The 26,274-nt window shown below is 40.5% G+C and overlaps 1 protein-coding gene across 1 annotated transcript in view; it reads left to right on the top strand.

Moving 5' to 3' along the window:
* The first annotated feature begins 15,600 nt into the window (after nt 1-15,600).
* Nucleotides 15,601-26,274, top strand: part of znf318 (zinc finger protein 318) — a 47,505-nt gene continuing 36,831 nt past the window's right edge. Inside the window, 3 exon segments of the mRNA XM_051919230.1 lie at nt 15,601-15,841; nt 16,066-16,341; nt 24,084-24,232. Coding sequence (XP_051775190.1) covers nt 16,072-16,341; nt 24,084-24,232 — 419 coding nt within the window. The 5' untranslated portion in view covers nt 15,601-15,841; nt 16,066-16,071.

Here is a 26,274-nt window from a genome sequence, read left to right as displayed (position 1 = left end):
TATTAGCCATAAGTTTCTTGTGGCAATATCAGCTTGAGACTTAAAATGTGTGAGTGATATATTACCTCAAATTGTTAAGAAATTGACTCATATGTTGAATTTTTGTATTGTTCTGATGCGGTGTTCCATTTACCTCGGATGTCAGAGCTGGAAATGATGTCACATCTGAGTTGATCACCTTCTGATAAAACATTAGAAGAAAACAATATGGATGTGTCCAGGAAAACCTTTATTGTGCTTTCTCATTTGGAATAAATAGCATTTGTTAACAACGCCGTATGGGGTATTTACATATCCAAACACTGTAGAACATGTCCACAAGATAGACGTTGGATAGTACTGTGTGTGTGATTGATTTAATGAGACACAAATAGACAGAATTGTTAGAAAACAATGTAATACTACAGCTCTCACTAAAGTTTGTGGTGTTTGTCGCCATTTTGGATTGAGTTCATGAGGTGAAGTCAAACCAACTTGGGCTTGACAGACCAGCCCCAAGTTTTTGAGTTGGAAATCCCAATTTAAGGAAGCATTCCAGTTCAAAATTCCAACTTCCCATTTCAAATGGAATGCAACATAATTTTAGGGATGGCTCTAGAGTGCCCTCTGTCTTCCATACAGTGTAGAATTAACCTTTCTTGCTTTTGATAGACTGGTACCCCTCCATGGTTACTACCTTCTTTAAACCCAGTGTTGCTGTGTTAGGCTCAGGCTCCTGCAGTCCTGAACTGTTCAAAGTGTACAATCTGTCCTAATCCTCCAATTTATGGCACTTTAATTTTCTGTTCACTTATTTTCCATACCCACTTATTCCAATACAGACTGGTGGAGGGCCAAGCCTGTGCCAGTTTCAGTGGTTATAGCCAATTCTGGACAAGTGTCGTTCCATCACAGTGTTATGTTACAACCAGGGTTTGTGTTCTGAATTGTGTTTAAATTCCTTTTCTGCTTCGTCTTTGTTCTTTTTTTGGAAAATATTTTATATTATTATACAGTATATTATTGTATTATATAGTATTTTTCAGACCTTCAATGTATTTATATATATATTTATTATTTATTATCTATGTATCCTGTGTTCTCCTTTCTTCAAGTATTTTGAGGATGGAGCCCCAAGAGGCAGCGCCTGTCATGATTTGGTTTTTCTATTGGCTCATTTGGATATTATGGTACTGTCTTTTACTTGACTTGGGGATTTTTGAAATCAGGGATTCCATTCATGTCATTGTTTACTCAAAATTCTTAATGATTTAGGTACTGTTTTTTTTTTGGTAATGTTTTGGGTGCCATTATAGGTCCTTGATCGTTGCTATTTTCAGTACCCGTCGTTATGTCCTTTCCCCACGTTTCAAAGGTGACCTGTTTGTAATCAACGCAACGGGAAAAAGGGTCAGCAAGGGCTTCTCTTCCATAACCAATCTGTAAATCCCAAAACTCTTTCAAAGATCTTTCCTGGAAGTCTTCTTATGAGTCTCGTTCGGTTTTGGCCTCTTTGCTTATATCTTTTTGATTACAATTTTTGTCTTCTGTTATGTCTTTGTTTGCCTTTTCTAGTCCACTGGTTTTAATCCTTTTTGCTCTCTTTATGCACTCCTCCCAGTTCTGCTCTAAAGTTTACCTGCCAGCTCACTGCCAGGCCAGACCCCTGATTTACAAAAAAACAAAGGTAATGCAGAAAAGGAAAATAAACATACACCAGGGAACAAGTTCTGGTAAAAAATATATCTGTCATGTGTTGTTTGTGCTGTACTATTTATGTGATATTTAAGATTTATGTATTGTGTATTGGGGATTAAAGGATATATTCCTTGATTTCTATGGGTGGAATCTCAAGATGCGGGGCAATCGTCACATCACTGCTGAGGAACCGCCCTCAGCCTTTATAGTTTGGCTGGGAAACGAGTCCCTCAGAGGCTCATTGATATTGCCAGAAAAAGGTTTGTAATGGTGAGTATTGTTATATTTTCTGTTTTTTTGTGGCCATTTTGCTTCTTTCTCCTGCTGGTATTAGATTTTGGGTGTGGACTTGTTTGAATTAGATTGACCCAGTAGGCAAACCCTTTTTTGCCCTTATTTTGCTTTTTTAAAATTTTCTCTTCTCTTTTTTTATTGATTACTACCTGTCCCCTGCGTCCCCTTGTATTTCTGGAGTATTTATTAGTATTTCTGAACTCTTTAATCCTGAGCTCCATTTTGGACATTTACAGGCGTAGTGTTATGAATTCAGCAACAAAATGACGAAAATGGTGTGAGGCGTCCAAAAATAAGCCAAGGATCAGGCCAGACTCCAAACCTAGCCTGCCTAGAAAAGTTTCACTGATCTGCAGGCTGAGAGGCTACTCAACTAGCTGCCTTCCGCCTACACCTGGGCAAATGGGCTTCAGCTGCAAAAAGATAAAAGTCCTAAAATATAATGTAAATGTCCCAGAAGAGAGAGGATTACTGTAAACCCCAGGCTTGAAAAGAGATAGGTGACAAAAATCTTTATTTACAAAAACAGAAGAATATAACAAAATGCACAAAAGAGCAAAAAAAAAGGCAAAAGAAGATGCCAACAAGGCAATCTGAAAACAAACAAGTGGCCATATAAACTTCTAAATCTTAATCCTAAAAACAGAAACAAGAAGAGTTAAAAATACCTAGAAGATCCAATACAAATAGCAATACTTACAAGTTGAAATCATAACTCCACCAAAGTGCGTTCAATGAAATGCAAGCCCCTTCTTTTAATGAGCCAGGGGCAGGTCCCTAGTAGTGATGAAAGGGGTGGTCTCACCTTTGGGGGATCCCCAAATATGTGGAACATAAAGTCATTTCCAGAAAAGTACATAAACAACTCTAAAACTTTTAAAAATAGTAAATCATAAAACATAACAACTAAAGGATGAATGAACTGAACAATATTATTAACAGCAATAATCACAATCAAAGGCGGCACGGTGGCGCAGTGGGTAGCACTGCTGCCTCGCAGTAAGGAGAGCTGGGTTCGCTTCCCGGGTCCTCCCTGCATGGAGTTTGCATGTTCTCCCCGTGTCTGCGTGGGTTTCCTCCAAGCGCTCCAGTTTCCTCCCACAGTCCAAAGACATGCAGGTTAGGTGGATTGGCAATTCTAAATTGGCCCTAGTGTGTACTTGGTGTGTGGGTGTGTTTGTGTGTGTCCTGCGGTGGGTTGGCACCCTGCCCGGGATTGGTTCCTGCCTTGTGCCCTGTGTTGGCTGGGATTGGCTCCAGCAGACCCCCGTGACCCTGTGTTCGGATTCATCGGGTTGGAAAATGGATGGATGGATGGATAATCACAATCAATTATTCAAACTGAAAAATGAGCAAAAATGACAAGGGAAAAGGAATATAGATATAAACCAGGGAAGTATCCTTGGCTAGAACATAGCACAAAGAAGCCTTCCATTTGGGGCTATGCTACTTTGGCTGAAGCCTGTTTTGGGGTTCGAGATCAGAGGAGAGCAAGGGTCTGAATATTGGATATTATGAACCGTGCAACTCTTTTTGCCATTTTGTGTGCAGTAAATTGAAACACACATGGTGCTGTCATTCATTTAGTGCCAGTTTAGAGTTTATCAGTCAAATGAACCTTCACATCTTAAGCATATCAAAGGAAACAAAATGTGTGGAGAACACTACAAGAACATGAAAACTCCATACAAAAAATGATCAGCTCAGGAGTTGAACCCAGGACCCTAAAGCTCTATAGCAGAAAAGCTGACCAGTGCACCCTTGTGCCACCTGTCAGGTGTACATTCACACTTCTCAATCAGAGAGGCCAAAATGTCCCGTATATAACCCCTCAATGTCAGCTTCTCCAGAGGAAAAGCCAAACCCCAGGGTGTACCGCTGTGTAACGTGCAGCTGTCATCATGAACCTTGAGAAAAAAAGTGGTTTGCTCAAGTCCATTATCAAAAAGTAAGACTGAAGAAGATGCATACTGCAAATTACCTTGGAAAAGTTTCCATAGAGCACAAGACAATAGCAGAACCTAAAAAGAGGTCAAAGCACAAGAATGAATGCAGCAACCATCAAGGCTCAAGCTGAGCTCAGAATTACAAAGGCTCAAAGTACACTCTGCTAGGCAGCTACCGCCATCTGCGCTCCCTGTTTTATTACCCTTGCCTCCATCATGTGACTGCCATGCAATATGGTTTGCATAGCAACAGACACAAATGGGAGGGGCAAACAGCAGGCCAAAGAAAGGGCAGGGGCAGACCCTCAGACAGTTCCTTCTAGGCACCCTGTTAAGTATTCTTATCTGGCAAATTAAAGCTTTTCATTGTCAAGCAGCATTATTTATACCTTTCAACTGGATTCAGTTTATTTTTATATAAATTATTCAATAATTAATTGTTGAATTATAGCCAGCTGACAATAGAAGAAAGGAAAACAAAAACTCGAGCAGCATCCCTGGAGAAACTAAACCTGTTATAACAGACAAAGTCAGACACAATCACAGTCCTAGAGACCTTGGCCAACTGGCCACCCACCCTGTCTCGGCCATTCTACATTAAAAGTCGATGCTGGTCTGTCTAATCTGACAACACAATCTTTCCATTCATTGATTCCAAGGCTGCCAATATCTCAGGTGACTTTTCAAATGGCAAGAGAACGGCTTGGTAATAGAGCAGCGGCACCAAGTGCCACAGCAGAGCACCATGAAGAGTAACAGGACAGAGGAGGATTACTAATGGTTCATACTGTAATTATTGTTGTGGCTTCTGGGGGATTTTGCATTGCCCTAAACCTCAGACACAACTACACACACAACAATTCAGATGCATGCACAGAGGTTTAATGGCAACAATACCTTCTTAAACAGTCTCTGTTTCACTCCCTTGGCCACATTTGACTCTGACTGAGCCTTAATGCCCCTGAGTCAAGCAGAGGGGTCACTTTTAAACCAAGACCTGGGAGGATTTCCAGTGCTCAATGCATAACATAACCCCCTGCAACCCGCCCGAGAAGTGGGAGGAATGCTCTGCCCATAGTATGCAGTTACCCACTGTCCAGGTGTCCCTGTCCCAGCAGCCCAGTCAGTATGTTCTTCTGGGGTTGGTTGGATGTCAACCCCAGTGCAGCTGCAGCATCTTCTTGTCCTGGCATGGCAGGGGAATGTCTCCGCTTCTTAGTTGTCCTTCTTTGCTCATGGTCTCCTGGCCGGGCAAGGGACACCCATTGGTCCGTCACATTATACTATTTAAATCTTTGTACAAATGACTAACAAGCAGAAGTGCAAATGCACTGCTATTCAGTATCTGTAATCAGGATATGCCAGACTAAAGGTTTGAGTCTTCACATTGGATTTAAACGGGCAGCTCTTTTATAAGCAGGCAGGACTGTTACGACTGAGAGTCCCAAAACACTAGCATTTCAAGAACTATTCCAAAAATGCCCACTAAAGGGGGAAATCCCATCAACCCTCTTGGCTAGAAACATAAAGGGCTATGTAGAATCTCTCTATTATATAAAAAAATCTTGCAATGCGACAAAACGTTTTGGAAGATTTTTTCAAGTCCTGCGAGTTGAGACTTTGGCCATGAGATTTTTTCAAGTCACGTCCTCCTCTCAACCATTTTCAACCACACACACGGTAATCTCACCTCTCATTTGTGTGACACAGAGTCAATCTTGATGAAATGTTGAATGTATAATAAACCTGAACTAACTTAGAATCCATCGGGAAGGTTGTAAAGCAGAATGATTCAGAAAATGCATCCCTCCAAAATTCCTGTGTCAAAGTTCATGAAATTAATTTTACATGCATGCTACTTTTGACACAGCTTCAAATTTCGAGTTGAAGGCCTTTCAAAAGTTGCGTTGAGAAATGGGGTTATTATTGAGGAGACAAAACCAAAAATGTGTTTCTCACATCAAAATGGTTCACCTGATGCTAATGAATCTGGCATATACAGACACAGTTTCTGCTCTCTCAGCTCTTATAAAGTTTAACGTTTTCCTCACTTTAAGTTCCCAATTAAAGAAGACATATTATGTCCAAATCTTATTGAAGAATTTCATCACGAAGGGTTATCAACAGAAGAAATGAGTACACGGGCAATCCTAACACCGAGAAACGATGAAGTCAAACGAATTAACGCCAAAAATGATGATTGGTTACACGGCAAATTGGTTAAATGTATATCAATAGACTATGCTGAAACAGTTGGTGGTGATCGTGCAGAAGATGAAAACATCAAATTACAATATCCCGCGGAATATCTACAACTGTTAACTCTGTCCGGTCTTCCACTACACGAATTAGTGTAGAAAGAAGGATGTATCCAAGAAAGGTAGTGTAGTACATTTTCAGGGGATAACATTACACAACAAAGGAGATCTTGATATGTCATTTGTATTAAAACGTTAACAGTATCCCGTTAGAATAGCTTTTGCTATGACAATTTACAAATCACAGCGATAAACATTCGAAAAAGTCGTTTTATTTAATAGAGAGAAAGAAACAAAATTCAATCACAGGCAGTTATACGTTGCATTGTCACGATGAAAGTCCAAACACAGAATCAAAATTCAATGTGATATTGACGAAAATTTAATTAAAAAAATTGTTTAACTGAAGTTCTACAGTAAAAGTGTAAGTTTAAAAAGTATTGGCGTGTTCATTTCAAAGCCAAACAGAATTAAATTGTATTACGCAATGAATAACTCCAACGCAACATGAAACATATTTTACTTTCATATTATTACGTTTTACTGTTTTTTAATATGCTTAATTACTTGCTGTAATGTAAAATAGTTCTATTATGCATATGTAACAATTCCCATGAAAATAAATATCTGTTTAAATTGTAAAACCGCATCCCCATACGTGGGCGACAAAACCGCAATGAGGCTAGCGCGTAGCGCTGCCAGGGGGGTTGGCGAGCAAAGCGAGCAGGGGGCAAAGCCCCCTAGTCTTCATAAAATAAGAGATTTTTTATCAAAAAAAATTCTGTGTATGCACATGATGTTCCGCAGAGTGCACAAGGCAAAAAGGGATTGCCAGGAAGGGAAATTCAAGGTGAAAAAGTCCCAATACACAATCCAAAGACAAAGTTGAAAAACAGAGCAAATTGATAAAAAATCCAATAAATCAAAATAGCAAAGCACAGCAAAAAAGACACAAGTAACATTTACCAAACAGCTAGTGCAATCAAAATGAACTGCCAGGAACTGTAAAGGACCCTCCAGATTTTTAGGGCTGGTGGTTCTGCCATTTGTGGGACCACCAACAGAACACATGGAACATAGCACAAGCATTGAAAACAAAATATTCAAAATTAAACAGAAAAATTCATAAAGCATGTCTTTGAACCTCAGCCAGAGGAGGATAAAAAACATACCAAATTCATCAATTTTTTAAGCCAAGATAGTTGTCAAGTATAAGTTGTCAAGTAGAGGTATGACTGAGGCGTCGCCTTTTCAGCAGCTCCGTGTACGACTTCATTTTTCTACTTTTATTTTTCTCTTTTTTATTGATCACTCCTATCACTTTATTTTATGTGGATTCGTTCCCTGGACACACTTACTTTTACGTGGGCATGTGAATTTCCCCTTGGGATTAATAAAGTATCAATCTATCCATCTATCTATCTATCTATCTAAGTATTGCTTCGTGTTTTGCAAGTACACACATTGTAAAATATTTTATATATGTAACTTTTGAACAAAAAAAAAAGAATTTTAAAGGAAGATCAGTCGTGTGCGATAACTCAGCACTTAGTCTTCCTGTGCAATATTCTTTCACCCCCTACCCCAGATTGTGGTTTCCTCTTGAAAGACCAAATCGTGGTAAACTTTTTGTGCCACCATATCCCTATCTTAAGGAAAATAGTGCCAGGAATATGCGATAAAATGAGTATTTCCAGATCCCTTTTGTAGTCACAAACATGGAAATACAGAAGGCATGTTGTCTTTTATCGAAACTCAAATAGGACGTATTTGGTAAGTTTTTAGGCTTTTATTTTCCTACTACACCATAGGGTTCATTGTAAAAACGTCAGGACTCACTATGTACACTTTAAAATTTATAGAAAACACTTAACTTTAGAACACTGTTTTAGGTGGCAAATGCATATATGCTATGTTTGTGAAGAAATGATTTGAAAATGACTAAATTTATTCTTTAATTGGCCCTGGTGTATGTATTTCTATGAATTCATCCTGTAATGTGCTGGCATTCAGTCCAGAGGTTGGTTGTTCCTGCCTGTTCCTGCACCGGATGCTTGCTGGGGTAGGCTCCAGCTGCCCTGATAAGCGGGTTTTGGAAATGGATGGATGGATGGATGGATGTTCCTGATGACACCTAGTGGAAATTAATAAGAACTGCTTTTAAAATAGAAACCAAGACTTCTTGAAACAAAAAGATCAAAGGAAATGGATGTAAAAAAATAAATGAATGAAGAGACCCCTCCACACAAAGGGTTCACTACAAACTGCCAAATCATGTTGCTTCACCGGAAGCTTGAAAAAGAAAAAATAAGAAGCTGGTGGATGACAACTTAAATCTGGACTGAAAGTTCTCCTGTCATTTGCAGATATTTCAGGGTTTCTAAAATTGCTTTATTTGGTTCTGTTTTAATCAAGAGAGATAACAGTAAGCCCTTTTTAGTCACCAAGCCACACTTCCTTTTAAACATGGCGGGTGGTCTGAGGGGGCAGAGGACTGCGTGGGCTGTGTGCAGTCAGGCACTGAGGCCTGTATTTCCTTATATAGTTTTTTTTAACCCGACAGTAGCATGCATATGTTGGTAAGGAAACACCTGCACTTTTTTACTCTTTAGGGGGTCAACGTTTACTTTTACTTGTCTCTTTTTTAGTTTCACTAGTTTCTACTTTCTCAGTATTTTTCTCCATGTATGTATATATATATATATATATATATATATGTATATATGTATATATATATATATATATATATATATATATATATATATATATATATATATATATATATATATATGTATATATGTATATATATATATATATATATATATATATATATATATATATATATATATATATATATATATATATACTGTAAATGAAATCGTAATACCCTGTCTGTCTTACGAGTTTGTTTGATGTAATTTCTCCGTTTTACACACTGAGGACTTCACTTCATATCCCCAGAAAATGTCTTATCGGTTTGTCTGTTTGCCAATTACACAAAAACAGCAGAATCGATTTTAACGAAATGTCACACATAGGTTGCTCTTTGTCCAACTGAAAATTAAGGCTAGATGGCATTTTAAACATTTCACTGGAGAGGGTGGATTGTACCAGGGGGAAACTCAAAAACTATGCATTAGTCCAAAATGGTTGAGTCAACCTTGATAAAATTTTGAATGTATAATAAACCTGAACCAACTGAGAATCTATCAGGAAGGCTGGTTGTAAAACAGAATGGTTCAAAAAAATGCATCCCTCCAAAATTTCTGTTTCAGAGTTATAGATAGATAGATAGATAGATAGATAGATAGATAGATAGATAGATAGATAGATAGATAGATAGATAGATAGAGGTAGGTATAACAGACAATAACTTTGTATAATGTTAACGTTTACCCCCCAGGGGGGGAGTTGAGGAGTTGCAGAGTGTGGGGGAGGAACGATCTCCTCAGTCTGTCAGTGGAGCAGGACGGTGACAGCAGTCTGTCGTTGAAGCTGCTCCTCTGCCTGGAGATGATACTGTTCAGTGGATGCAGTGGATTCTCCATGATTGACAGGAGCTTGCTCAGCGCCCATCGCTCTGCCACGAATGTCAAACTGTCCAATAGAGCCTGCCTTCCTCACCAGTTTGTCCAGGCGTGAGGCGTCCTTCTTCTTTATGCTGCCTCCCCAGCACACCACTGCGTAGAAGAGGGCGCTCACCACAACTGTCTGATAGAACATCTGCAGCATCTTATTGTAGATGTTGAAGGGCGCCAGCCTTCTAAGGGAGTATAGTCAGCTCTGTCCTCTCTTGCACAGAGCATTAGTATTGGCAGTCCAGTCCAGTTTATCATCCAGCTGCACTCCCACGTATTCATAGGTTTGCACCCTCTGCACACAGTCACCTCTGATGATCGAGGGGCCTGGGCCTCCTAAAATCCACCACCAGCTCCTTGGTTTTGCTGGTGTTCAGGTGTAAGTGGTTTGAGTCGCACCATTTAACAAAGTCCTTGATTAGATTCCTATACTCCTCCTCCTGCCCACTCCTGATGCAGCCCACGATAGCAGTGTCGTCAGCAAACTTTTGCATGTGGCAGGACTCTGAGTTGTATTGGAAGTCTGATGTATATACTATAGGTTGAACAGGACCGGACAAAGTTCAGTCCCCTGCGGCGCTTCAGTTTTGCTGACCACAATGTCAGACCTGCAGTTCCCGAGACGCACATACTGAGGTCTGTCTGTAAGATGCGGGATCTGATGAAAGTTAAGGAGGAGGCAAGCAAGACATGGCATCAATCAGGGAGGGAGAAGGATAGAGAAATATATAGGCGGACAAACAAGCAGACAAAGAGGGCAATGGCAAGAGCCAAGGCACAAGCTCTGGAGGAGATGTATAAAAACTGAACACAAAAGAGGGATAGAGTAAAGGATTTTTAGAATAGCTAAGACTAGGAACAAGCCTGGAAAAGATTTTGGTCAGATTAAGCAGATGAATAACAAGGAAGCTATGGACTTAAATGAGCATCATAAGCTCAAGAATAGATGGAAGAGGTACTGTGAAAAGCTGTTGAATGAAGGAAATCCAAGAGTAGTATTTGGAGATGGAGTCTCAAATGAAGGGCTAGTACCAAGAATAAGGAGGGAGAGGAATGAAGAATGGGAAGGCAACAGGACTGGATGAAATGCTAGTGTGGAAGTGCTTAGGAGAAGAAGAATTAGATGTGTTGTGGGATCAAGTGCAGAAGATCTATAAACAAGGGAGAATACCTAAGAAGTGGAGGAACACTGAGGTTTTGCCCATTTATAAGGAGAAGGGTGATATTCGGGATTGTGAAAACTATAGAGGGATAAAGCACATGTCACACACAATGAAAATTTGGGACAGGGTTATAAAGAGAAGGCTTAGGGAAGAGACCACCATATGGGAGGAGCAGTTTGATTTTACGTCACGTAGAGGAACAAATTATGCAGTCTTTCCATTAAGACAGCTGACAGAGAAGCATTGAGAAAAATAGAAAAGATTGCACATGGTGTTTATTGACTTGAAGAAGACTTATGACAGAATGCCACGTCAAGAGGTCTGGTGGTACAGTACATGAGAGAGAAAGGAGGACCACAGACTTATGTGAGGATTGTCCAGGATATGTACGCGGGAATGAGGACTTGAGTTAAAAGTATTGTTGGTTTAGCAGACAATTTTGCAGTTACAGGAGGTCTGCACCATGGATCTTCTTGAAGTCCTTACCTCTTTGATCTGGTTATGGATGCATGGACTTGTGGGATAAAAGACCAATCTCCCTGGTGCAGGCCTTTTGCTGAAGAGATTATGCTGTGTACCACCAGAAAAGAGGAAATGTAGAGGAAGATAGCAGAATGGAGAAGACCTTTGGAAGATTTTATGATGATCAGGATTCAGAAGTTAGTCTGCATGGAGAGCTACTGAAAAGAGTGGAGAAATTTAAATATCTAGGATCAGTGGTAGCCCAAGATGGAAAAAATAGATGCAGAGATAAAACATAGAGTTCAGTTTGAATGGAACAATTGGAAGAAGGTATCAGGAGTATTGGATGATAGAAGAATTAAGGGGAAATTTAAAGGTCATGTTTTTAAGACGGTGGTAAGACCAGCAATGTTGTATGGAGCTGAGACAGGGGCAGTAAAGGGAGCACAGGAGAAGTTAGATGTGGCAGAAATTAGAACATTAGGATGTGTGGAGTTACAAAAAAGGACAGAATAAGTAATTAGACAATCAGAGGTACTACAAAAGTGGGAGAGATATGTAAGAAACTACAGGAAAGTAGGTTGAAGTGATATGGACGTGTGGTGAGGAGAGACAATGAATATGTGATGTGGGAGGAGAATAGGCATCCCAGCCACAAAAGAGAAGAGACCACTACCCAGACGGGAGGCCAGCGTGATGATGCAGACAGAGTGGCCTTTGGAATAAATACATAACTTTATACCTGGCCAGTATAAATTAATGAAACAACCAGTGATAGGAGCAGTTTAAATTCCCAATACGATAGGTGGCAGTGGTTTTCACACAGGATCGCAGTTGGGACACCCGCAAAGATGCTTGGGAGATGGAGTCCAGAAATGCAGCACTGTGGGAGTCCCTACAGAAGGACCTCTCTAGTTTCTTTATGGCCTGGAAGTGCTTCATGGAGCATGACACTGGAAGCATTCAGAGTCGGAAGGCAGCTGGCAACACTCAGCAGGAGGTACAGAGGAGGAAGAATAATTGGTTATTATTTTGTATTATTGTGGCTGATTACTGGAGAAAAGAAGTGCCTTGAGGAATAAGATCCTTTATTTTATTCATAAAGTGAGTAGTATATTGCTGTATCTGTAGTGTGGGGCTTTCTGGTGCCTCCTTGTTGTCACAGTGGGCAAAGGAGTGATGGGAAAAGAAGTAAGGGGCAAAAAAAAAAAAAAAACGATGAAGGCCAAAGTGGAGGTGGATGGATAAAGTGAAAGAAGATCTGAAGGAAAAGGGTCTGACAGGGCAGGAGGTGCAGGACTGAGATTTGTGGAGAAGGATGATCAAACACATTGACCCTACACAGAAGTGGGAAAAGATGAAGAAGGAGAAGAAAAGACTTCTTATAGAAGAATCAAATTATAACAGTTTCAGTTAAAGACAACTAAGAAAGAAAAAGAGACTGAAAAAACAAATGTTTAAGTGGGATCTGAATGACACTTCACAAATAGAACAAGAAAATAAAGCTGATGTCACATTACAAGACTTCTAGTCATTGGGTATGTCAGATAATCTCTGGGCATGTCACATTTTCCGACTGTTTGCTGACCTTCCAGCACATTCTGCCTTCCTCCATTTTCCAACAGCCAATAGTGTGCTATCTGGCTGAGCCAGCACTGTACAAAGGTTAAACAGGTACGGCAGGTTCAGCCTCAGTTTCTGCCCTTTTTTTCTCCCATTGTGTTGTAGAACGTTAAACATGAACCATCAGACAGACAAGCTTATGTTCTTCTGTTTATGAGTTACAAAACACCCATGTTCCTTATTCCTCTGTGCTGAGTTACATATATTGTACTTCCTGATGAGCATCCTTTGGTGGCCAGCTCTTAAACCCACCAAGCCTACCCATACAGTATATCTAAAGACAACATCAATCCTGCTCGATTTTGTTGGAGCAAGCCTCGGATTCTTTGAGTTAGTTGTGGGGTACGTAAGACTAGATGACTGGCTTCACAGGCACATACTGCCAACTGTACCAGACTCTCTTAAGACTATTTAAATGAAGGTCACGACTGAAAATCTCCGGAAAAGTCATCAGATGTAAAATGACATTTAGAAAATGGATGGATGTTGTCAGTAGGCAAACATACTGGGCAAAATGTATAGAACTAATTCTCATTTCATGCCACTCAAGCTAAATGCAGTGCACAGTCATACTGTATTACAAAGGGAGAACAAACAAGTGGGTGGGCAGAGAAGATAGGTCCTTTATCTTCTGTGGGAGAGTAAAAGGGTGATATGAGTTAAAGGCATTCCATCCACTGGCAAATTGGACCAACTCCTTGCTTTAAGGTTTATCTATTGATTTGTGAAACAGAAGACAGCAGGATAAGCTGGGCTCCTGGACCATCCATCCATCCATTATCCAACCCGCTGAATCTGAACACAGTGTCACGGGGGTCTGCTGGAGCCAATCCCAGCCAACACAGGACACAAGGCAGGAACCAGTCCCGGGCAGGGTGCCAGCCCACCGCAGGACACACACAAACACACCCACACACCAAGCGTTGAAACCACTGATATTAGCAGATGAATCGAATTGGAAATGTAACTGGTTTAATCTATTTTAGCCATTAAGATATTGACTCCGATGTCAATGCTGCTGCATCTGAATTGCAGTGTCCTTCATTAACATTCCAGCTACCAGAGTGTCCTTGCATAGTTCTCCTCTTGTCCAGTGTGCATTTTTTCCACATCCCAAAAACATTTGAATATATCAATTCATAACGCTACATCAGGCAGACCTGAGTGTGTCTAGTGTGCTTTTTCCCAACCTTTGTGGTGTAGCAACCTGTTTTTTCACACGCCTGTGTTTTTGTAACTCCATTGGGGGTCGGGGGGTTACCTATCTGTGATTCTTGTGCGATCCACCATGGTGAATCGAGCATGACCGTGTGTGTGGGAGAGGGGCTGGGTTTGGCGGTCCTAGCGATCACCAGAGTGTCAGAACGTTAGGTAAATCAAGTGCAATCGACAAATCTTTTCCTCCTTTGTAAATCGAGCAAGATCGTCAGAGCGAGTTTTGGGGAGATCATCCAGGATCAGTCGCGAACCACTTACAGATGCTGCAGCTATGAATCGAGCGCTATTGTCGGAGCAGTGAGGGGGATGGGCTGGTTTTTATCCGGGGTCAGCCATGGCTCACAGGTTGAGAAACGGCATTCTAGTGATTAACACTTTATGGCCAAATGTTTGTAGACACCTGAACATTAACTCTATATATGCTTTTCGGGTCCCCCTTCGTCATTTCGACACTTAGAAGTCCACATCCTTGTGAAGGATTTTTGAAATGGCCCGTTGCTGGTCACGGGTCTCTGGGTGTGCATCCAGTACATCCTGACGAAACTTCATCCCCAGCTAGGCGGTACCCAAGGATGACTGGCACTCTCTGTGTTAAATTTTTGTTTTCTTTGAAGTTTAATGTATTGGGAGGAAGATCTTTGTAAAGTTTTAATTTCCTCTTGGGGATAGATAGATAGATAGATAGATAGATAGATAGATAGATAGATAGATAGATAGATAGATAGATAGATAGATAGATAGATAGATGGATGGATAATACAGGGCAGTTTTCATTTCATATAATCAGAGAGAGTGGTAAAAGCAGGAGAGGACCTGAAGACATATGAAGGAGATGCGAGCACATTACAATTAAATCCATTAAGTGTGATCCAGACTTTGAAAAACTGACTGAATTTGTCCAGGTTACTACACAGGAGCGGTTGCAGCATCCTGTTGATGATTATTTTTAAACTCGCCAACAGAACGATGCGAAATTCTGAACCTAATTTATAACGGCATGTTCCTTTTCCGGACACAACAAGCTGGACCCGTTTTATTCAAATGTTAACGCCTTCAAATGGACATCTGGACAGGTCTGGCCAACTTACTGTAATCTATAGCCCCGTTTTTTATTGCAACAGTTCTCCACAATCCAAGCCGGAAGGTCTTATATATGTTTTGGGGTCTGTTGTTTGTTTATTATTTATATACAGTATTATTTATTTATGTCACTTTCTCGCTCGCGATCTTCTGTAAAGTTCTAATTTCGCCTTGCGGACAAACGAAGTACATCTATCAATTATATAGTGCCTTTCACATCTAATCTATCTATCTATCTATGGCATAGTGCCTTTCACATCAATCTATCTGTCTATCTTTGATTTGGTTTAGGGGTCCCTGGAAAAAAATAGTCGTAAATGTGAAGGTGAATGTAAAGGGTCAGTAATGGATGCCCCGCCTAAAGTTAGACTCCACCCCCCTAATCGGTACTGAAGTACAAAAATTAAAATCAAAACAAAACAGTGTCCGCAGGTGAATAGAACAGCAGACATGAAACTAAACTGTCTTCCTTCACAGTGAAGGATCTGACCCGCATATCAGACGCACTGAACTAGCGGCGACTCACGCTCTTTCAACTCCTGGTAAGTTTCAGTCGGCCAGCACCGCAGTCACGCGGTTAGCAATCCTGAGAACGATTCTCGAACGAAGGGTAGTTGCTTGGCTGCAGCCACATGATTCAAATATACCTTTTACAGTCGTGAAGTAAGCAGCGGAACATTTCTTTTGCGAAGCTGGACATTTTCTGAGAGATGCGATTGGCATAATATGTAATAACAACAATTGCTTCGGTTGTTTTTGCACGCAGGCCGTAATGTTCCAGACGAGGCCTCCCAGAGACAAGGAGAGAAGGCGAGACAGGTATCGGGAATCGGAAGGACACCAGAGGCAATTATCTCCACGAGATGCTGTACACCGACAGCCAGCCTCGCCAGCAGTATACCGGGATGATAGAGACCGACATCACTATATCTCCTCGGGATACCAGAGCAGCAAGCCTTACCGCCGCCCCTCTCCGGGAAGGCGACACTCTTCTCCCGGAAGGAACCTACTCGACTACCGAGGCGGCGGGCCTGCGGGCAGGGTAAAACCAGATCTTGTGAACTAATGTAACACATAGAGTGCATAGACACGTTTTTAACAGTGCAAACGTTCTGAATGGCCACTAACAAGGCACTAAAGCAAAGCAAATTTATTTATATAGCACGTTTCTTACCCTTGTTGCAATTAAGAGTGATTTACATAATAAGGATAAAATACAATAAAAAATACAGCCATATAATGGTTAGGTGTAGCACTGAATTTATACTATTTACAAGTGTAGGGTCAGCGTTGCTACCTCATGGTGTCAGTGTGGAGTTCGCATGCTCTCCCTGTGCCTGTTTAGGATGTCCACCTGGTACTCTGGCTTTTCTGCCACATCATAAAGATGTTTGCCATTCTTGGTTGGAGATTTTAAAATTATCCAGTTATAAGTGAGGATATCCAGATATTGTTTTGCACCATTGTTTAGTTATGAGTTCAGTCTTTTCAGCATTCAATTCAACTTTATTATCTCAAGAAGAAAATTTGGTATGTCAGCAGGTTTTACAGAGAGATTATGATGTAACATTAAAAAACGCATAAAAAAGTACACATCAATCAAACATAATCTTTGTACAAATTCATTTGGCAGTGAGCACTTACAGTAAAACATTTTTTTTTTAACCCAGGTTTGTGATTTAAGCCTATAGATGTCTATTAAAATTGGAACTTATTTAGAAGATAAATGGTAGTTGGTAAAAAGGAGTATTTGAACTGGTTGCTTTTATCCTTGAAACCTTGACCCCTGATCTCATGGCTTGATGGCTGAAATTGTGAATGTAGTTGATAAATCCTGTGCAACAGAATACTCGCTTTGCTTTCTGCAATACTTGCTTATTAAACTGTCAGATTTGACTGTTGAGACCTTATTTTATTGCTCCATTTTGCAATATGACTTGTTTTGTTTTTGTTTCTCTGTTTAAGATGACCAAACCAGGCCAGTGACACAAAAGTAAAGACAGCCTTGATTTCTAAGAGACTGATGTAACTGTAAATCAGTAATTGTCAGTTCTTACCCCCAGTGGATTTTTTTTTTTAATAAAGTTAAGTGAATAGCCAATGACGGGCAATATTGTGTTATGTGGCCTGTTCTTGTAAGATGTTTATGTTCTTCCAAGAAACTCTATTTCCTTTGTTTGAAAGCAAGGCTGCTGTTGCAGTCATTGAATTTTGTTGCATCTTTTAGAAGCCTTCAGCAGCCAGTTTTTTCTTACAGCTACCGATGAGTTTCTTACATCTGCTTTCAAAATTTGTTTACCACTATTTCATACGCAGCTTTTAAATTCTTTGTACTCGTTGACTGTCTTTCCAGAGTAATTCATTTCAGGTTGTCTGTACTTCTTTGGTAGGAACTAGATGTTGAGTGGACATTCCAGAAAAAAAAAAAAAATCTTCTGTCTAATCATTTGTTAGATTCTCATGATAGTAAGTCTGGTTTAGCACTGTGCACCTCCCCTTGTCTGCTGGAAGGATGATGATGTTGTCATTCTTACTGAGTGCCATGAGAGCCTTCCTCTCCTCAATACTGATATTGGGTTCAGGGGGCGCTTAGCATTACTGAGATATGCCAAAACTTTTTTCTGCTGTTGCTCCGCTTCCACATCTGCAATGTTGTTGTTTCTGGTTGTTGACTCTGTGACAGTGATCAACATTTTGACCCATTTGTTAGATTGATTGATTGACTTGTTGAAATGATCAGGCACAGTGGTTCTCAATCTCAGTCCTGGGGACTCCCTGTGGTTGCAGGTTTTTGTTTCAACCAACTTCTATTTTTAGATTTTAGATAGATAGATAGATACTTTATTAATCCCAAGGGGAAATTCATATACTCCAGCAGCAGCATACTGATAAAGAAAATATTAAAGAGTGATAACAATGCAGGTATATACACAGACAATAACTTTGAATAATGTTAATGTTTACCACCCCAGTCCCCCACCCCCCAAAGGTGGAATTGAAGAGTCGCATAGTGTGGGGGAGGAACAATCTCCTCAGTCTGTCAGTGGAGCAGGACAGTGACAGCAGTCTGTCGCTGAAGCTGCTCCTCTGTCTGGAGATGATACTGTTTAGTGGATTCTCCATGATTGATAGGAACCTGCTCAGCTCTCGTCGGTCTGCCACAGATGTCAAACTGTTCAGCTCTGTGCCTACAATAGAGCCTGCCTTCCTCACCAGTTTGTCCAGGCGTGAGGCGACCTTCTTCTTTATGCTGCCTCCCCAGCACACCACCGTGTAGAAGAGGGCACTCGCCACAACCGTCTGATAGAACATCTGCAGCATCTCATTGCAGATGTTGAAGGATGCCAGCCTTCTAAGGAAGTATAGTCGGCTCTGTCCTCTCTTTCACAGAGCATCAGTATTGGCAGTCCAGTCCAGTTTATCATCCAGCTGTACTCCCAGGTATTTATAGGTCTGTACCCTCTGCATACAGTCACCTCTGATCACAGGGTCCATGAGGGGTCTGGTCCTCCTAAAATCCACCACCAGCTCTTTGGTTTTGCTGGTGTTCAGGTGTAGGTGGTTTGAGTCACACCATCTAACAAAGTCCTTGATTAGGTTCCTATACTCCTCCTGCCCACTCCCGACGCAGCCCGCGATAGCAGTGTCGTCAGCAAACTTTTGCATGTGGCAGGACTCCGAGTTGTATTGGAAGTCCGATGTATATAGGCTGAACAGGACCGGAGAAAGTACAGTCCCCTGCGGCACTCCTGTGTTGCTGACCACAATGTCAGACCTGCAGTTCCCAAGATGCACATACAGAGGTCTGTCAGCTTGTCCCTAAGGAGCAGAGGTTGAATGGTGTTGAAGGCGCTAGAGAAGTCCAGAAACATAATTCTTACAGCACCACTGCCTCTGTCCAAGTGGGAGAGGGATCGGTGTAGCATATAGATGATGGCATCCTCCGCTCCCACCTTCTCCTGGTATGCGAACTGCAGAGGGTCGAGGGCGTGACGGACCTGTGGTCTCAGGTGGTGAAGCAGCAGCCGCTCCATGGTTTTCATCACATGTGACGTCAGAGAGACAGGCCGGAAGTCATTCGGCTCACTAGAATATGATACCTTTGGGACTGGGGTGATGCAAGATGTTTTCCAAAGCCACGGGACTCTCCCCTGTTCCAGGCTCAGGTTGAAGATGCGCTGTAGAGGACTCCCCAGCTCCAATGTACAGGTCTTCAGCAGTCGTGGCGATACTCCATCTGGACCCGTTGCTTTGCTGGCACAAAGTCTCCTCAGCTCTCCGCTTACCTGGGCTGCTGTAATTGTGGGTAAGGGTAAACTGTCTCTGATGCTGGTATCAGCAGAAGAATGGGTGGAGGGTGCAGTACGCCGAGGTGAAGAGTGGGTTAGGGTGCTCAAACCTGTCAAAAAAGTTGTTCATCTGGTTTGCTCTGTCCACATCTCTCTCAGTGGTGGCACCCTTCTTCGAGCTGCAACCAGTGATGATCTTCATCCCATCCCACACTTCCTTCATGCTGTTATTCTGCAACTTCTGCTCCAGCTTTCTCCTGTACTGCTCCTTCGCTGCCCTGAGCTGGACTCGGAGTTCCTTCTGCACGCGCTTGAGCTCATGCTGATCACCGCCTTTAAAAGCCCTTTTCTTCTGGTTCAAAAGGCCCTTGATGTCACTTATAATCATGGCTTGTTGTTAACATAGCAGCGTACTGTTCTTACTGGAACTACAATGTCCATACAGAAGTTGATGTAGTCAGTAGTGCAGTCAACAACCTCCTCAAAGTTCTCACTATATGACCCCTGCAGGATATCCCAGTCCGTAGTTCCAAAGCAGTCTCTCAGAGCCTTCTCTGCCTCAGGGGACCACTTCCTGAATGAGCATGTGGTTGTAGGTAGCTCAATCACTCTGGGTTTGTAGTGAGGCTGAAGCAGAACCAGGTTATGATCTGCTTTCCCAAGCGCAGGCAGCGGGGTGGCGCTTTATGCGTCTTTAACGTTTGCATACAGTAGGTCAATAGTCCTATTTCCCCGGGTGTTACAATCCACATACTGGGAGAAGGCAGGTAATGTTTTGTCCAGCGTTGCATGGTTGAAGTCTCCAGTGATTAGCACAAGTGCCTCGGGGTGTTGTGTTTGTAATTTAGCCACATCGGAATGGATGACGTCACCTGCTATCTCCATGTCCGCCCAAGGAGGGATGTAAACAATAACAACAATGACGTGCCCAAACTCTCTGGGCAAGTAATAGGGACGCAGACTTATGGCCAACCGTTCCATGTCCCTGCAGCAAGTGGAGATTTTAACGTTTAACATGTCCAGAGTTGTATTCACATAGAGTGCAAGTCCTCCTCCTTTCTGCTTCCGGCAGGTACTTGCATCTCTGTCCACTCTAACTGTGCTAAACCCGGGTAGCTCCACGTTAGCATCTGGGATGTTAATTTTTGGCCACGTTTCAGTAAAACACAACAAACTGCATTCTCTGTAGGTCCTGACATTTTTCACCAGCGCAGCAGTTCGTCGATTTTATTTGGTAGTGAGTTCACATTTCCCAGGATCACAGAAGGCACTTCTAGCTTAGCTTAGTGCCGGCTCAGCTGCCACGATATCACCTTCTTACCTCGTCAGGTAAATAGGGAACCACATCGGTGCGGGCATTTGTTCTCAGCGCTTGAAATTGACTAATTGAATAGACAAGTCTCGACATGTAAAAAATCCATGTCCAAGTAGTAAAAAGTGTCCAGGGAACGAGTCCGCATAAAAGAAAGTGGTAGGAGTTAACAGTGAAATAGAGAAAAAGCTATGAAAATAGTCATACACTGAGCTGCTGGAATGGCTGCCACTTGCAGCAGCGCCTGAATCCTAAATTTAATTGGACTGCTAGCCTTATGAAGTGATCTGGAGCTGGACAGTTTGACATCCGTGGCAGAGCAACGGGCGCTTAGCAGGCTCCTATCAATTATGGAGAATCCACTGCATCCACTAAACAATGTCATCTCCAGACAGAGGAGCAACTTCAGCGACAGACTGCTGTCACTGTCTTGCTCCACTGACAGGCTGAGGAGATCGTTCCTCCCCCAAACAATTCGACTCTTCAATTCCACTCTCGGTAAACGTTAACATTATTCAAAGTTATTGTCTGTTTTTACCTGCATTTTTGTATCAGTATACTGCTGCTGGAGTATGTGAATTTCCCCTTGGGATTAATAAAGTATCTCTATCCATCTATCTATCATTACCCAGTTTCTGCGTTTTGGAGTCAATGTAAAATTATGAATCTAAGTTAGGTAAATTAAATGTATACCAAGCAGTTATATGTACATTGTATGTTTTTAACAATATGTTCATCCTGATTTTCACAGTTTTCTCCAGGTTTTCTGGTTATTTACTAATTAGTGACTCCAACACTACAGTAATTGCAGCCTTTCTTCATTCAGTTTTCCAAGGTGTCTGCTTGCTTATTTTTAATTGTCTTTATTAGGATACAACGAAAGAAGCAAATTACACAAAAAATGGTCAAAATAATAGAAGACAAATGAGTTAAGCATTTAAATATAATTGAAAAAATAGAAATCTACATATTTTATAAATGTAAAAATCATACTATTGTGCGTTTATGAATGTAGAATAACCGAAGAAAAAAAAAGACCAGCTTACTAAATGAGATCAAATCACTGATTGTGAATCTGTTTGGAGCAAAAGCCCGCAGCCACAGAGGCTCCCCAAGACTGAGTTTGAGAACCCCTGATCTAGCTGATTGCTGGGATATATGATTTCTGTTGCAGTTCATCACTTGTACAGACAGGCTGATGTTTTTTCCTGAGTGTTTTGCTATACATGAATTTGTAATGCCACAAAAATCGGGTCGTCCAGGTCCTTGGACAATAAAGGCAGTACCACACTATAACTGACCCTTGCTTAACATTAGGTTGATTTATTTTGGATGTATTCAGTATTAGAGTTTTGCAAAATGTGAATTTTTGCTTTGTACCCTTCCCCACCAAAACCTGTCGCAGTGTTTCTCAACCTCGGTCCTGGGGACCCACTGTGGCTGCAGGTTTTTGTTCCAAACAGCTTCTGTTTTTAATTGGACTCCAGGGCTAATTAAGTGAACTGTTATTTCCCAAGTTCTGTGTTTTGGGAACAATATAGAAATTAGAAAACTAAGTTTGCTTAAAAAGAAAAAAATATATACTGTATATTAAAATGTATCAAGAAGTTATATAGGAATAATGTATTTTTTTCTTTTTAACAATATTTTCATCTTGATTTTCATTCTACTTTTGTAGGTGTTCTAATTGTTTAATTAATCCATTATTTTTATTTACTAATTAGTGGATCTGATGCTAAAGTAGTTGCAGCCTTTGCTTATTCAGTGTTGTTTGCCCGGGTGTCTGCTCTGCTCAGTTTTAATTCTCATTAATACGATACAACAAAGGGAAAAAACTGCACAGAGAAATGGCAAAATATGATGAAATCAACAAAAGAGAATTAAGCATTTAAATCTATAGCAAAACCAGAAATATTTCTAAATGTCTTATAAATGTAAAAATCATGCTGCTGTGCTTTTCTGAATGTAGGATAAAAGAAAAATAATACCAGCTAATTAAATGAAATCAGTGCTATCAGGTGTTGTCACTGATTAGGAATCTGGTTGGAACAAAAACCTGCAGCCACAGGGGGTCCCCAGGACCGAGGTTGGGAAACACTGACCTGTCGTCAGGAGGAGCGGAATCTTTAGATTTGTCAAAAATTTGGTCTCCGGTTTTCAATGGATCGCGGCATTTTTAGAGTCCCCTGATAACGAAAACATTGATATCTTGATGAAGGGTGTGTGTCTCTATTTGTCACAGTTTCTTGAGGACAGTCTAAAGTACCAAGCTCGAAACTTAAGCATGTCATGAGATGATGATGTGCTGATTAGTTTTTGAGCCAAATCTTGCAAGAGAAAGGGGGACTCTGCTGGAAGGTTGGCTCTGTCAGTAAATGTGATATAGGCAGTGATTTTTCTCATTTACTGTAATTGGAGATGGTTTGATGGCAAGATCAGCAAATCTGACATTCCCATAGACTAGAAGTCACCTAATGTGAATCGGCATTAGGCGTATGATAGTTTGTTTTTTTTTCTCAGAATTATTGTGCTTTTTCTGGGTAGGCGCTTCCCAGAAAGGGATTAAGTAGGTTTGAGAATGTTATGGTACTGTATTGGTTTTACAAAATGGTTGCAATGTTTCAGGATTTTTTCTAGAACATAATTTGCTTTCAGTGTGTAACTAGTATAATCACAGGTCTGTAGAATTACATGTCTGTGTCTACCTTAAAATAGGTAAGCCAAGCAGTTAGCAGGGTGGAATGATTGGGCAGTGGTCAGTGCTGTTGGCTCACAGCACCAGGAGACTTGGATTGAATCCTAGCCTGAGCACATCCTGCAAGAATTTTCGGTGTTCTCCTGCCCACTGTGCAAGTTTTTCTATGGGTAACCTGGTTTCCTTTGCATAAGCCAAAGACCTCTTTGGTTTGGCAGCTCTGAGTTTAAGTGTGTTTATGAACATGCTCTGTGATGGGCTGGTGCTATTTCACCAAGGTTATTCCTGCCTTCCATCCATGTTAGTAATTCATGTTATCATTAAATCACCCAGTGTTTGCTTACATTTAAGTGTAAGACATTAATTTTAAGACTGGTATACATAGTAAGTTCTTAATGTTGGTCTTTTTAAATACTGTTTTGGTGCGTATTGCTAATGTTATATAACATCGAGAGTGACTGATGCATTTTTTTTTTTTCTTTTTGTAGGATTTTACTTCCTCACCAACTCATTCGTGCATTCCTGTTGATCACAACCTAATAATCACTGTAGGAAATAATAGCAGCCATAGTGGCTCTCCAGAGCACAGAAGAGTGGATCCCCATGAGCTAACACATGGCAGTAATGTATATTCCAGGTATGCTGGTCTAGAAAAAAGTTACTTTACTGATCTTCTGGAAGTACATTCACTAAAACTTAAATATTAGTTTGAATTAAAAAAAAAAATAAAAAAAAAAGTATTGTGTAATCACAGTTCCCGATCAGATTTGTCTTTTAACATCAAGTATAGCTCATTTTAAATAGAAGAGAAACAGAAATGAAATCCCCAAGGCACTATGTGGCTTTGTGTTGACTGGTGAATTTTGCATCTTTTTTAACTTTATTTTTTAATGTCTCTTATACTAGAGACAGATCACAAGCTGTATGTAAAGTCATATACCTATGTAATTAAATTTAATGTTATTTCATCTTGCAAATATTTTTTATTTAAAAAAAATATTGCTCTATGCAAATGCAGTCGGTAGTTTCCAGGAATGTATTAAAGGAATGGCTAAGAAAATTTTTAGTCTGATCTTTTTATGTGGAATGAGAGAGAACAGTTGATGAAGTAATGGAACACAATGGTAACCCATTCTGTCAAGTGACAAACGATGTGAATAATGTCCATGTGAAAATAAGAAAAACATATTCATGTTACTTGTGTCTCATAATCCTTCTGTCCGTTATCCATTCAAATGTGCAAAATGCATGCATATTTTTGCTAAAGTACTGTGCTTCTGAATTGAAGAACCGGTCATTGGTCAAGAGTCCTGTCTTCAGTTCAAAAACCCAGGATTATGGGAATTTTTTTCTTGTTTACACTGTGCCAAATTTTCCTGGAGGTAAATACTAATAATATTTTAGCCAAAAATGTATGTGTTTTACATGTTTTGAGTACTCGACTGGATAATGGATATTATTTGCTGTTGGACAGAATTGGTCACCTTTTGTTTTTAATCATTGAACTTTAAAACATGAGATTAAAAGGTTTTCTTGGCAATCGCTATAAACTACATACATTAAAAAAATATATATCATTTTTGGGTGGAGTATTCTTTTAATGCAAATGTGAATTTTTGCAGTACTGTAATTAGCAGTTTTAGGAACTGAAATCTGTTCAGATGTTTGGGTGTATTCAGGTGTGAAAAATCAGAAAGTGGTATGGTAATTTCTTTAAATGGTAATCATAGAATATAAGCGGAAATGTACCATGAAAATGTTAAAGCACACACACCCACAAGAGCCGTTCCCTAGAAACCGTAAATGTTAAAAATATTAAATAGTATATTTCACAGAAGAGGGATGCATTTTGAGAAACTGAAATAATTCAATACTATAAAATAATGAGGTGTAAAGTGAACTCAAATTCATTTAAAAATAAACTTATCAAGTTGTTGTCAAATCACAGCAAGGGCAATTCAGACCTAAAGAAAAGATGGCTTGTTTGCTTTGGGGGATACAATGAAACATGTAAAGCATCCCTGGATGTCCTGCCTCTATGGTTAGTTAACATGGAACTTTGAGTATTTCAGAATAGAGTAGTGCTTAACATTTCTTGGTTTGTGTGAAATTTAAATAATTGATACGGCATTAAGAGTCTTCATAGTTGTCCGATATGGTAGCATACAAAAGAGGGTGAAATAAAGCAAACAAAGCTGAAGTACATGAACTGTGCACTGATAACCTGGGCTGCTTATGGAATGGCATGAAGATGATGGCTGGCATTCATACAAAAGCAATAATCGAGATGAACTGGCTGGGGTCAAAATTGACTATCAGTTGGTGCAAAACTTGAATGAGTTCTATTCAAGATTTGAAACACAGGATTTTGCTTCAGACGTAAGTCAGCAAAAGGACGGACTGAGGTCTGGAGTCAGTAGTCGGCCCTTCTTTGACCAGAATGATGTTAGAAAGGTCCTTAAACAAGCAATAATCAAATAAAAGCTTGGATCCATACAGAATTACTGGCCGTCTACTTCATTACTGCGCAGAGGAGCTCTCTCTAATATTCCACTCCATATTTGAAATGTTCTTGGCTTTAAAGCAAGTGTCAAGCCTATGGAAACAGGCAACTGTTACTCCATCGGCAGCAACTGCACACCCTAAAGCATCAAGTGACTTTAGACCAGAGACATTAAC

Source organism: Erpetoichthys calabaricus, chromosome 15 (assembly GCF_900747795.2).
Source record: "Erpetoichthys calabaricus chromosome 15, fErpCal1.3, whole genome shotgun sequence".
NCBI lineage: Eukaryota > Metazoa > Chordata > Cladistia > Polypteriformes > Polypteridae > Erpetoichthys > Erpetoichthys calabaricus.
This window is presented reverse-complemented; position numbering and strand designations above follow the sequence as displayed.